Here is a 14,277-nt window from a genome sequence, read left to right as displayed (position 1 = left end):
AAACAAACAAAAAAAAAACACATTTCTGGGCCCCACTCCTAGAGTTTCCAACTCAGTAGGTCTGAGCAGAGCCCAAGAATCTGCATTTTTAACATTCCCCAGTGAGGCAGATGCTGCTGTTTCGAAGATCACACTTTGGGAAGCATTGGTCTTTAGGAAGTGCTGGATGCTGGGCACAGCAGGGTGGCACCAACGCAGAGAAGGAGGCAGTCATGATGTGGTAGGAATGGCACCAGGCTGGGCTGCAAGAGGACCCAGACCTGCCATTATCAGCCGGCACCCAGACACGTCACTTTGCCTCTCTGAACCTGTTTTCTCATCTGTAAAAGAATAACAATGGCTCACTCACAGGATGATTGTGAAAACAAAGGTTAATGGCTACACAGAGAAAGGTGACTAGCTTGTCATCTGCTGCAGGTATGTGAACGCCAGCTCAGGCAACAGTGTCAGGATGGGAGAAGGTGCCAAGACCGAAATGTCACTGAGGATGACAGAAATTCTAAATGTCAAACTCCCAAACGGAGGCGGGGAGAATAACCTGACTGCTGAGTGTGACTGAATGTCTTGATCAGACTTCCCGTGACTTTGAGCTGTAAATAAACATTTTTATATTTTCACCTTTTGCTGTTCATATGCACACAAGGCGAAAATTGGTATGCTTATTTTTTTTCTTTTTCTTTTTTTTTTTTTGAGACATAGTCTCGCTCTATCACCCAGGCTGGAGTGCAGTGGCACAATCTCGGCTCACTGCAAGCTCCACCTCCCAGGTTCATGCCGTTCTCCTGCCTCAGCCTCCTGAGTGGCTGGGACTGCAGGTACCCACCACAATGTCTGGCTAATTTTTTTGTATTTTTAGTAGAGACGGGGTTTCATGGTGTTAGCCAGGATGGTCTCGATCTCCTGATCTCATGATCCGCCCGCCTCAGCCTCCCAAAGTGCTGGAATTACAGGCGTGAGCCACCGCGCCCAGATTTTTTTTTTTCTTTTCTGTGGAGACAGGGTCTCGCTATTTTGCCCAGGCTGGTCGAAAGCAGCCTCCCAAAATGCTGGGATTACAGGTGTGAGCCATCGTGCCTGGCCAGCACACTAACTTTTAAAAAAATCTACTACCACATGCCCTTTGCTTTTTCTTTTTTCTTATGAAGATGCTGATTTTGGTTCAAGTGTTTTTTTGATTGCCTGCCACTTTTCCAGACCTCAGCCATCATATCACACTCAAGAGTACAGGGTTTTACCTAGGATCAAGAGAGAGACAAACAGAGGCATGGCATGGTGGCTCATGTCTGCAATCCCAGCACTTTGGGAGGCCAAGATGGGAGGATCCCTTGAGCCCAGGAGTTCGAGACCAGCCTGGAGATAAGGAGACTCCATCTCTACAAGCAATAGTTTTTTAAAAATTAGCCAGGGGTGATAGCATGTACCTGTGGTCCCAGCTACTCAGCTACTCAGGAGGCTGAGGTGGAAGGGTCACTTCAGCCTGGGAGGCTGAATTGCAGTGAGCTGTGATTGCACCACTGCACTCTAGCCTGGGTGAGAGAATGAGATCCCATCTCTTAAGAAAAGAGAGAGAGAGACATTCAAAGACAGAGGGTGTATTAGTTTCCTGTTTGTTAAAAGAAACACAAGACAAATTAAATTTAACAGTTTAGTGGAGCAAAGAACAATTAGTGAATCAGGCCCCCCTCTACCCAAACCAGAATAGGTTCAGAAAGACTCAGGAGCTGCCACATGGTTGAACAATATTTATGAACAGAAAAAGGAAACTGACTCACAGAACACAGAAGCAAGGCTCAGAAACAGCTGGATTGACGACAGCTCGGCATCTGCCTCATTTGAACATGGTTTGAACAGTTGGCTGCCTGAGATCGGCCAAAACAGTGGTTGGTATAAAAGTAGGTCACGGGTTGTTTACACCTCCAGTTAGGTTATAGCTTACTATGTACAAAGAAACCTTTCAGCCGAACTTAAAATACGCAAAGAGGCAGCTGTGGGGTAAACTTAATATAACACATTGCTGCTGTAACAAATCACCACAAACTTAGTGACTGCAAACAGCACAAATTTATTACTTTCCAGTTTGCAAGATCAGATGTCCAAAAAATGAATCTCACTTGGCTAAAATCAAGGTGTCGGCAGGGCTGCATTCCTTCTGGAGGCTCCAGAGGAGAACTCATTCCTTGCATCTTCTAGAGGGGCCCACATTCCTTGGCTTGTGGCCCCTTCCAGCAACAGCATCACTCTGATCTCTGCTGCCATCACCACCGTTTCCCTGACTCAGACCCTCCTGCCTCCTTCTTATAAAGAACTTTGTATTACCGGAAAGTGGTCCCAATCCAGACCCCAAGACAGGGTTCTTGGATTTTGCCCAAGAAAGAATTCAAGGTGATCCATAAAGTGAAAGCAAGTTTATTAAGAAAGCAAAGGAATAAAAGAATGGCTTCTCCATAGGCAGAGCAGTCCCAAAGGCTGCTGGTTGCCCATTTTTATGGTTATTTCTTGATTATATGCTAAACAAGGGGTGGATTATTCATGAGTTTTTGGGGTAAAGGGTGGGCAATTCCCTGAACTGAGGGTTCCTCCCCCTTTTAGACCATATAGGGTAACTTCCAGGCATGCTAATGTATTATAATTAGTGTATAATGAGCAGTGAGGACAACCAGAGGTCACTCTTGTCATCATCTTGGTTTTATTGTGGTTTGACCGGCTTCTTTACTGCCAACTGTTTTATCAGCAAGGTCTTTATGACCTGTATCTTGTACTGACCTCCTATCTCATCCTGTAACTTAGAATGCCTAACTTCTAGGAATACGGCCCAGCAGATCTCAGCCTTATTTTACGCAGCCCCTATTCAAGATGGAGTTGCTCTGGTTCAAATGCCTCTGATACTTGTGGTTACATTGGGCCCATCTGGCTAATCTAGCATAATCTCCCCATCTCAAGATCATTAACTTAATCACAGTTGCAAGTCTCCTTTTCTGTGTAAAGCAACATATTCACAGGTTTGGGGGACTAGTCATCTTTGTGGTCATCTTTGGGAGACCATTGTTCTGCCTACCACAGAGGGTTGATCTCATTTTAAGGAAGAAATCCCTTTTGGTTGGAGTCATAAAGCGAGGATTCAATGGCAGAGAACCCACTGAGATGGGCCTTCCGGGCTGGATTGGATTCTGCAAGAAGGATGTGGGAGGGGAGAGCCCTCCAGATGAGGGACAGGTGATACACAAAGCCTGGGAGATGGGAAAGTAGGGGGCAGGTGCAGGGAACTGTGGGCCATTCAGTCTGAACTGTGGGCCATTCAGTCTGACCATAGCACAGGGAGAGCAGCACGGGGGACTACTAGGGGCCAGGCCCACCCCCACTCTCTTTACGAAGCAGAGATCCAATATGCCTAACCCTGAGTTTGGGACAGTGACTTCACCTCTCCGTGCCTCAGCTTCCTCATCTGTAAAATGAACAGTACCCGCCTTACAGGCTGGTGGTGAGAACCGAATTAGTTAATGTGTGGAAAGAATGTGAACAGTGCCTGGAGCAGAGTAAATTGCCTGTAAGTAATTGCTTTCATTTAAGAATATGAAATTGATCCCAGCACTTTGGGAGGCTGAGGCGGGCGGATCACGAGGTCAGGAGATCAAGACCATCCTGGCTAACACGGTGAAACCCTGTCTCTACTAAAAATACAAAAATTAGCCGGGTGTGGTTGCGGGCACTTGTAGTCCCAGCTACTCGGGAGGCTAAGGCAGGAGAATGGCGTGAACCCAGGAGGCGGAGCTTGCAGTGAATTGAGATCGAGCCACTGCACTCCAGCCTGGGTGACAGAGCAAGACTCCGTCTCAAAAAAAAAAAAAAAAAAAAAGAATGTGAAATTGACTTCCTGAGGGTAGAATGAGAGCCCAAGCCAGGGTGGGCAGGAGATGGAATGAAATCTCCTCTTCTGTCTACTTCAGACCTCTTAGGTTCTTCAAAGGCTATGTCAAATTCCATCTCCTGAAGGATCAACATCAGAATGTTAGTGATTGTCTTGTAAATCAATGAAAATGACCAAGACAAGTCTCAATCATTTTAGGAGGTTTATTTGCCAAAGCTAAGGACACGTGTCTGGGAGGCAGGTCTTTGCCCTTCTCTAAAGATGATTTTGAGGCCTTGGATATTTAAAGGAGAAAGGGTGGATATTGGAAGAAGAGGAAGAAATGTTTTTAATGTGTGGGCGGATAAGAGACAAACAGTTGCATCCTTTTGAGTCTTTGATCAGCCTTTCACTGAAAACACAATTTTCTTGTGAGGCAACATAGAGGAATAGTCACTTATGTGTTCATCTAGCTCAGTGAATCTGCATTTTTACATAAGATAACATAAACATAGTGAAGAGGGAGCACTTAGATATGCATTTGTCTCAGGGGAGCAGAGGGATGACTTTCAGTTCTGTCCTTTGTCCTGTACCTGTAAAGATAAGCTATCAGCCAGGGGTGGTGGCTCACACCTGTAATCCCAACACTTTGGGAGGCCAAGGTGGGTGGGTCACCTGAGGTCAGGAGTTTGAGACCAGCCTGACCAATATGGAACCCTATCTCTACTAAAAATACAAAAAGTTAACCGGGCGTGGTGGCATGCGCCTGTAGTCCCAGCTACTTGGGAGGCTGAGACAGGAGAATTGTTTGAACCTGGGAGGTGGACGTTGCAGTGAGCTGAGATCGCGCCACTACACTCCAACCTGGGCGACAGAGTGAGACTCCATCTCAAAAAAAAAAAAAAGAAGAAAAGAAAAGAAAAAAAAGATAAGCTATAAATTTACATTGCTAGGGAGAAATTCAACAGAACTGTTTTAGGGTAAAGATCTTTGGGGCCCACAAGGAATTTCCTTATGGGCCAATTGTGAGGGAAGTATGTAGATTTTTATCTTTATAGTTATTTTATTTATGAACCATGAGAGGCAGGTTTGAGGGACCCAGTTCCCAGGACTCTTTCCTTTGGTTTAGTGAGTTTGTGGTCCCAAGATGTATTTTCCTTTCACAGTCTCTAAGTGGTAAGATTCATTTTCTTCTCGGCAATTTATGTCTTCTTCCTCCCTCCCTCCCTTCCTTCTTTCTTTCCTTCTTTCTCTTTTTCTCTCCTTCTCCCCTTCTTCCCCTCCCACTCCTTCTTTCTTCTGGTATACTGTATTAGCTATCTATGCTGTGTAACAAATTGTCCCAAAACTTAGTGGCTCAAAATTATAACATTTATTATATCATAATTTCTATAGGTCAGCAATTCAGTATGGCTTAGCTGGGTTCTCTGCTCCAAGGTTTCTCATAATCAAGGTATTGGTAGAGCCATAGTCATGCTAAGGCTCGACCAGGGAAGGTGCCACTTCCAAGCCCACTCATATGGCTGTTGGTAGGTTTCAGGGCCTTGTAGGGTGTTGGAACCTCAGTTCTTCCATGGCTGTTGGCTGGAAGCCTCCCTCAGTTTCCTGACATGTTCCTCTCCATGCCACAAAATGGCAGCTTGCTTCATCAAGGTGAGCAAGCTAAGAAGGCAAGAGACAGGCAGAGAGAGAGATAGAGAGAATTCTATTGTAACCTTATGACAGAAGTGATATTCCAGCACTCTTACCATTTTCCATTGGTTAGAAGGAAGTCAGTAGGTCCAGCCCGTACTCAAGGGGAGAGAATTACACAAGGGCATGAACAGCAGAGATGGGAATTATTGGGGACCATCTGAAAAATACTTTTCCTGTATTTTCCTAATTCTTTATAATGAATACATATAACTCTTAATATAAAGACAAATATTCAATACAAAGATAAAAATAGAAAATGTAATCCCAGGCCAGGTACTGTGACTCATGCCTGTAATCCCAGCACTTTGGGAGGCCAAGGTGGTGGATCACTTGAGTCTAGGGGTTCAAGACTAGCCTGCATGACCTGGCAAAACCCCATCTGTACAAAAATACAAAAATTAGCTGGGTGTGGTGGTGCGCGCCTGTAGTCCTGGCTACTTGGGAGGCTGAGATGAGAGGATAGCTTAAGCCCAGGAGGCAGAGGTTGCAGTGAACTGAGATCACACCACTGCACTCCAGCCTGGGCAACAGAATGAGACCTCACCTCAAAACAAACAAACAAACAACAAAAACCCAAAAACCACACATAATCCTAAGTGTTTCTGTGACCTTATATGGAAGGAGTTCTGCCTCTCTAGGGAGTCTCCACTGTGAATCCACTATGATTTATTAGCTATTCTTTTGTGGGTATTTAGACCATGTTTCATTGTTCGCATTACAGAAAGGGTTACTCTGAACTTTCTTGAACATGTCTCCTAGTGAACACATGAAAGAGATTCTCCAGAGTGTCTGCCTAGGAATCAAATTGCTGGGTTTGGGGTTGGCTAATAACACCAAGTTGGGTTTTTTTGGCAAAAATGGTTAACTTCACACTCCAGTAAGCAGTACGTTAGAGTTTCTGTTGAATTGTACCATCTATAGTGTTATTTTTCACCAATTGAGTGGGTATAAAATCCTATTTCTTTATGGTCTTGACCTTTTCATTCTCTTACTTGTTAGTAAGGTGAAGTGCCTCTTCATGTTTTCATGTTGATTTGCCTAAGTTCTTTAAATAGTCTGCATGCTAAGCCTTGTTGGTTTTATGTTGTAAATATATTCTCCTTAGATTGTGCTTGTATTTTTACTTTATATTGTCTTTCAATTAACAGAATTTATTTTATTTTTTAATTTTTAAATTGATTTTAATTTTTTAAAAAATAGATACAGGGTCTCACTATGTTGTCCTGGCTGGTCTTGAACTCCTGGCTCAAGTGATCTTCCCACCTTGGCCTCCCAAAGCACTGGGATTACAGGCATGAGCCACCGCACCTGGCCTATTTATTTACATCTAGTTTAATTTTTTTATCTTTTCCTTCATGCTTACTGGTTTTGTGTCTTGCTTCAGAGAAAGCATAACTATGTTATCCCGTATCTTCTTTTAGAGATTCAAAGTTCTGACTTTCACATTTAAGTCTTTATCTGCCTCCTGCTGGTTTTTGTGTGTGGTGTGAGGCTGGGATCAATTTAATTATTTTTCCAATTTAGTGTTTTCTATATGAATGAGCAATTGCTCCAGCAACATTTATGGTATAGTCTCTACCACCTCCAGCCATCTGCAAACCTATTTCTGTCATAGATCAAGTCTATCTCCTTTAAGTTTTATCCTTCCTTTGTCTTGGCCTGAGCCGTTAAAATCCCATCTTTAGTTCCATGGCTTTATAGGAAGTCTTATACCTGCTTGAGAAAGTGCCTCACTTTTTGCTACTTTTCTTTACAAGTACCTTGACCAACTTAGTTCCTGGATTTCTCATGTAGATTTAAACATCATCTGATCAAGTTCCATGAGAAACCCTAAAATTCCACTGAATATATAAATCCACTGAAGAGAATTCATATCTCTATGGCAATAAGCCTTCTTAACCATATACACAGTATTTCTATTTATTTGGATCTTCTGTAATGGCTTTCAATAAGGTTTGAATATTTTCTTCATAAAAATCTTACACATGTTTTGCTAGATTTATCTTAGGTACTTCAGAGTATTTTTTCCTTTTGTAAATTATATCTGTTTTTAAAAAAATTGTTTTCTTTTTTTTTTTTTTTGAGACAGAGTCTTGCTCTGTCCGGGCTGGAGTGCAGTGGCCGAATCTCAGCTCACTGCAAGCTCCGCCTCCCGGGTTTACGCCATTCTCCTGCCTCAGCCTCCCAAGTAGCTGGGACTACAGGCGCCCGCCACCTCGCCCGGCTAGTTTTTTGCATTTTTTAGTAGAGACGGGGTTTCACCATGTTAGCCAGGATGGTCTCGATCTCCTGACCTCATGATCCGCCCGTCTCGGCCTCCCAAAGTGCTGGGATTACAGGCTTGAGCCACCGCGCCCGGCCAAAAAAAATTGTTTTCTTCTTGAAGAAATGGTTTGCTAGAAAAAAAGAAAAATATTTGTTTCCTATTTATTGCTGATGTATAGAAATGTAATTTATTTTTTCCTCTTTATTAGTCACCTTATTAAACTTTTGTCTTTTTATTTATTTTTAATTTTAAAAAAAGTTTAATTCCCTCTCCTGGGGTTTGCAGACAGCTGTGTTTTCTGTCAATATTAGAAGTTTTTTTCTTACTTTTCACTCTTTATATATTTTACTTTATGTCTTTTTTTCTCTTGCTGCAGTGGTTAGAATCATCCACACAAGGTCAAAAAGATGTGAGGGTGGTATGCTTACCACGTTCCTGATTGTTTGTTTGTTTATTTATTTATTTATTTATTTATTTATTTTTTAAAAACAGAGTCTCACTCTGTTACCCAGGTTGGAGTGCAATGGCGCAATCTTGGCTCACTGCAACCTCTGCCTCCTGGGTTCAAATGGTTCTCATGCCTCAGCCTCCCCAGTAGCTGAGATTACAGACATGCACTACCCAGTTAATTTTTGTATTTTTAGTAGAGACGGGGTTTCACCATGTTGGCCAGGCTGTTCTCCAACTCCTGATCTCATGTGATCTGCCCACCTCAGCTTCCCAAAGTTCTAGGATTACAGGCATGAGCCACTGCGCCTAGCCCCATGTTTCTGACTTTAAAGGGAAGGTTTTCATATTTTCCCTGTTAAACAGGATGTTCTCTGTGGGTCTTTTGTTAACCTTTTATCAACTACCGGCAGGAAAAAAGAAATCTGCTTTATCTTCAGTAATTTGCTTTCCTAATATTTTTCTCTCTTGATCAGTGTTGCCAGAGATTTGTCAGTTTTATTGGTCTATTCTAAGAACCAACTTTTGGCTTTATTGATTTGTTTTATTATTTCACAGATTACTTCCAACTTTATTTTATTTTGGGAGATTACATTACTTTCTTTTTCTGTTAATTTTCAGCTTTTACTTTCTTTTTTAAAAATATAAACATTTAAGGCATAAAGTATCACTTTTACATCTCCCCAAAAGTTTTGAAAATGGTATTTTAGTTATTGCTCAGTCCTAAGTATTATTACTTAATTTCCATTTTTAATTGTCCTTTGACTTGTGAGTTATTGAAATGTCTGGTTTTAAATTTTCAAATGTATGGGGCTTTTAAAAACATACTTTATGCTAGTGACTTCTAATTAGTTACCTAATGATCAAAGAATATGCTATTACCCATGTATTACCTATCCTTTAATGTTTTGTTGAAACTTACTTTATGGTCAATTACATAGTCACTTTTTTAAATGACCCATGACCCATATGTGCTGTGCTTGGGAAAATGTATATTTGCTAGTTGTAGGATACACAATTCTATATATATCCACTAAATTGAGTATGTTAGCAAAATCTGTATCATTACTAAATTCTTATCTACTTAATCTATTGTTAATTGAGAAAGAAGAGTTGAAATCTTCAACTCTGATGGTGGTTTTGTCAACTTCTTTTCCCTATCAATTATTTCTATTAATGTTTGCTTTATACGCTTTTTTTTTTTTTTTTTTTTTGAGACACAGTCTCAGCCTGTCACCCAGGCTGGGGTACAGTGGTGCAATATCAGCTCACTGCAACCTCTGCCTCCCAGGCTCAAGTGATCTTCCCATCTCTGCCTCCTGAGTAGCTGGGACTACAGGTGCATGCCACAACGCCTTGCTAATTCTTTTGTATTTTTTGTAGAGATGGGGTTTTACCATATTGCTCAGACTGATCTTTAACTCCTGGGCTCAGGCAATCCGCTCACCTCGGCCTCCCAACGTGTTGGTATTACAAGCATGAGCCACCACGCCCAGCCTTGCTTTACATATGTTGAGGCTGTTATTAGATACATACAAGTTTAGAATATCTTCTAGGTAAGTTAAACTGTATATCATTAGGTTGTAATCCTCTCTATTGATAACAGTCTGTTTTGTCTAATAACTTATTCTTTTGATATTAATATATCCATCCCAGCTCTCTTTGGGTTAGCATTTGCTAAAAATTTTCAACTTTTCTGGGTTTTTATATTTTAGATGCGTTTCTTGTAAAGAGTATATTACTGGATTTTGTTTATTTAATGAAAACTCTCTTTTAACTGGCAATACTAATCCTGTTACACTTATTTTTATTATTTACTTTTTTTTTCTTTTTGAGACAAAGTCTCGCTTTGTCGCCCAGGCTGGAGTACAGTGGTGTGATCTCAGCTTACTGCCTCTGCCTCTCAGATTCAAGCAATTCTCCTGCCTCAGCCTCCAAGTGGCTGAGATTACAGGCACGTACCACCATGCCCAGCTAATTTTTGTATTTTTTTTTTAGTAGAGACCGAGTTTCACCATGTTGGCCAGGCTGGTCTCAAACTCTTAACTTCAAGTGATCCTCTTGCCTCAGCCTCCCAAAATGCTGGGATTACAGGAGATTATTTACATATTTGAATTTGTTCTTACTAATCTTTTATTTCTACTTGTCCAATTTCTCCCTATGTGGACTTTTACTCTTTCCTTGCTTTTTTGGAATGGAGTTCTCCTATTCATGTTCTTATTATTGCATTTTTCCCATATGTAGAAATTTATAAATGCTATTTCTATTCTTTTGGTGAATACCTTTTATTTTACTTTTTATTTTATTTATTTTTTTGAGACAGAGTCTCGCCTATGGCCCAGGCTGGAGTGCAGTGGTGTAATCCCCGCTCACTACAAGCTCCGCCTCCCGGGTTCACACCATTCTCCTACCTCAGCCTCTGGAGTAGCTGGGACTACAGGCGCCCGCCAGCACGCCCGGCTAAGTTTTTGTATTTTTAGTCGAGATGGGGTTTCACCGTCTTAGCCAGGATGGTCTCGATCTCCTGACCTCGTGATCCACCCACCTCGGCCTCCCAAAGTGCTGGGATTACAGGCATGAGCCACTTTGCCTGGCCTATTTATTTTTTTTTAAAGACGGATTCTCACTCTGTTGCCCAGGATGGAGTGCAGATGTTGTGGAGTGCAGAATCATGGCTCACTGCATCCTTGACCCCTGGACTCAAGTGATCCTCCTTCCTCAGCACTTTGAGTATCCATGACTACAGGTACAAGCCACCATGCCCACTAATTGTTTTATTTTTTGCAGAGGCAGGATCTCCCTATGTTGCCCAGACTGGTCTCAAACGCCTGGGTGCAAACAATCCTCCTGCCTTGGCCTCCCAAAGAGCTGGGATTATAGTCATGAGCCACCATGCTCGGCCAAATACTTTTAAAAGTATAGGCCAGGCACATAAAAGTTTAGGCCAGGCACAGTGGCTCATGCTTGTAATCCCAGCACTTTGTAAGACTGAGGCAGAAGGATCACTTGAGGTCAGGAGTCTGAGACCAGCCTGGGTAACATAGCAAGACTCTGTCTCTACAAAAAACTTTGAAAAGTAGCTGGGTGTGGTGGCATTCACCTGTAGTCCCTGCTACTTGGGAGGCTGAGACAGGAGGACCACTTGAGCATAGGAGGTCAAAGCTGCAGTGAACTGTGATCACGTCACTGTACTCTACCCTGAGTGACAGAGGGAGACCCTGTCTCAAAGAAAAAATAAATAAATACGTTTAAAAAATCTAGAGTTAAACAATATCTTAATTCCCCTTTTAATCAGGGACCTCAAAATACTTCACCTCTCTCATCCTCCTGCCAAATTATATTCTGCCTTTTTTATCCCACAGTTTTTATGACTTTTTTGTATACAATGTTGGTTTAGATTTACTAAAATATTTACCATTTTATTTGTTCACCATTCTTTCTTGCACTTCAGACCGTTCTTATGACATCAGATACCTCCTTCTTGAACTATGACTTTAGAAATCGCCTTGGTGAAAGTCGGATTTCAAAATATCCGTTTTTGTTCATCCGAAAATATCTTTATTAAGATATTTTTTGGACGAGTGCACAATTCTAGGTTAACAGTTACAATTGACCCTCGAATAACATTGCGGATAGGACCACTGACCCCCAATGGAGTTGAAAATCTGCGTATAACTTTGACTCTCCAAAAATTAACTACTAATAGACTACTGTTGGTGGGAGGCTTACCAGTAACATAAACAGTTGATTGACAGATATTTTGTATGTTACATGTTTTATACACTGTGGTCTTACCACAAAGTAAGCGAAAGAAAAGAAAATCATAAGGAAGAGAAAAGATATTTACTGTTCATTAAGTGGAAGTGGATCATCATAAGGGTCTTCAGCCTCATCTTCATGTTGAGTAGGCTGAGGAGGAAGAGGGGTTGGTCTTGCTGTCTCCGGGGTGGCAGAGGAGGAAGGAAATCAGAGTAGAAGTGCACCCACACAGTTCAAACCTGTGCTGTTCAAGGGTAAACTATTTCCCAAAATACTATAAAGAGATGACACAACTGTCTTTTGGATGTCACTGTTGTTGACAAGTCTGCTTCCCATCGAATTGTTATCTCCTCCTAGATAATCTGACTTTCCTTTCTGAATGCCTTTAAGATCCTCTCTTTGTCTTTGATATTCTTCACTTTGACTACTGTGTATGTGCATGTGCATGTGTTTATGTGCATGTGGAGAAGGCTAATCCTTGGAGATCTACCTTATTTCTCATGAGCTCAGCAATGCTTTAAAACGTATGTTTTATCCATGATCCTGTTGTTTCTTAAGAGGAAGGTCCTTCAGAGTACCTGGTCTGCCACAATTCCAGAAGCAGAAGTCTATGATGCTTTGTACGTGCACAATCCTGCGTATGCACAGTGGCGTGGTGGAAACCTCTGGGTGCACACACCCCTCCATGCCTACATCCGTGTGTGGGAGCCATTAGTGTGCACATCCCTCTGCTAGTTTTCTAGCTGAAATGCAAATCCTTCAGGTCAGGGGATTCGCTTTCTGTCGCTCTCATTCCCTCCTGACAACCTTACAGTACTTACCCACCACGGTCAGAGTAAGCACTGGCTGCTGTCTGGTTTTTATACCTACTGGGAAAAGGAGTGTTAGTAAGGGTTCTCCAGAGGGACAGAATAATACGGTGTGTGTGTGTGAGAGAGAGAGAGAGTTTATTAGGGAGAACTGGCTCATACGATCACAAGGCAAAGTCCCACGATCTGCAAGCTGGGGAAGAGAGAAGCTGGCAGTGGCTCAGTCTGAATTTGAAAGCCTCAAATCAAGGAAGCTGACAATGCAGCCCTCAGTCTGTGGCCAAAGGCCCGAGAGCCCCTGGCAAGCCACTGGTGCAAGTCCCAGAGTCCAAAGGCCAATGAACCTGGTGTCTAGTGTCTGAGGGCAGGAGGAGCGGGAGGAAGCATCCAGCACGGGAGAAAGAAGGCAGCCAGAAGCCCCAGCAAGAAAGCTGATCCCACCTCTTCCACCTGCTTTCGTTGTAGCCATGCTGGCACTGAGGGTGGGTCTTCCTCTCCCGGTCCACTGATTCAAATGCCAACCTCCTCCGGCAACACCCTCACAGATATACCCAGAAACAATACTTTGCATCCTTCAGTCCAATCAAGCGGACACCTAATATTAACCTTCACAAGGAGAAATGCTGGGAGAGCCATGGCTGGCCCAGCCCCTCCTCACTGCATCCTCTGCTTCCCCATCTGTCTTATCCACAGCTCTGCCCCTGAGGACTGCACGTCCTTCAGCGTCAACGCCTCTCCAGGGGTGATCGTGGATATTGCCCACAGCCCTCCAGCCAAGAAGAAGTCCATAGGTTCCTCCACATGGCCCCTGGACCCTGGGGTAGAGGTGACCCTGACAATGAAAGCGGCCAGTGGCAGCACAGGCGACCAGAAGGTGAGTGTCATAGCTGTGGGGTGGCAGTGTGGATGGATTTCAGCAGGGCAGCCACTCGCACTCTGTCCTGCCGTAATCCACAGCACCAACCTGGCAGAGACTCTTTCCCTGTGGAAAAGCTTGTGATGGCTTCTTCCAGCCATAGTGTCCGCAGGAACAATAATGTATGGCTGCCGGGGGTTCGTGGAGGTCAGGGTTTAGATTAAACTCCATTCAGCAAAACTTTAGTCAGTATCTAGCACGTGCCAGACACTGCTAGACACTGCCAGGCACTGGGAATCCAGAAATGAATAAGACAGCTGAGGGTGCAGTCCTCATGGGCTCATATAACCTATGAGTGGTGGCATCAGAGAATCTACTGGTAAACAAACAATTGCAAATGATGCTAAGTTCTACGGAGGCCACAGACAGGTAGCCCCATGGAACGCTGGTCCATGCTCCTGAATCGGTTTCCTGTGTCTGGTATAGAAAATCACCATGGTGGCCGGGCACAGTGGCTCATACCTGCAATCCCAGCACTTTGGGAGGCCGAGACGGGTGGACCACCTGAGGTCAGGAGTTTGAGACCAGCCTGGCCAACATG

General features: G+C 43.1%; 1 protein-coding gene across 1 annotated transcript in view; it reads left to right on the top strand.

Moving 5' to 3' along the window:
- PADI4 (peptidyl arginine deiminase, type IV) overlaps positions 1–14,277 on the top strand; it is a 64,905-nt gene that overhangs the window by 8,057 nt on the left and 42,571 nt on the right. The window contains exon 2 of the mRNA XM_011934076.1: positions 13,514–13,694. Within this exon, the coding sequence (XP_011789466.1) occupies positions 13,514–13,694 (181 nt within the window). The remainder of the gene's footprint in view (positions 1–13,513; positions 13,695–14,277) is intronic.

The sequence above is a fragment of the Colobus angolensis genome, unplaced genomic scaffold, assembly GCF_000951035.1.
Source record: "Colobus angolensis palliatus isolate OR3802 unplaced genomic scaffold, Cang.pa_1.0 Scaffold130, whole genome shotgun sequence".
Classification (NCBI taxonomy): Eukaryota; Metazoa; Chordata; class Mammalia; order Primates; family Cercopithecidae; genus Colobus; species Colobus angolensis.
This window is presented reverse-complemented; position numbering and strand designations above follow the sequence as displayed.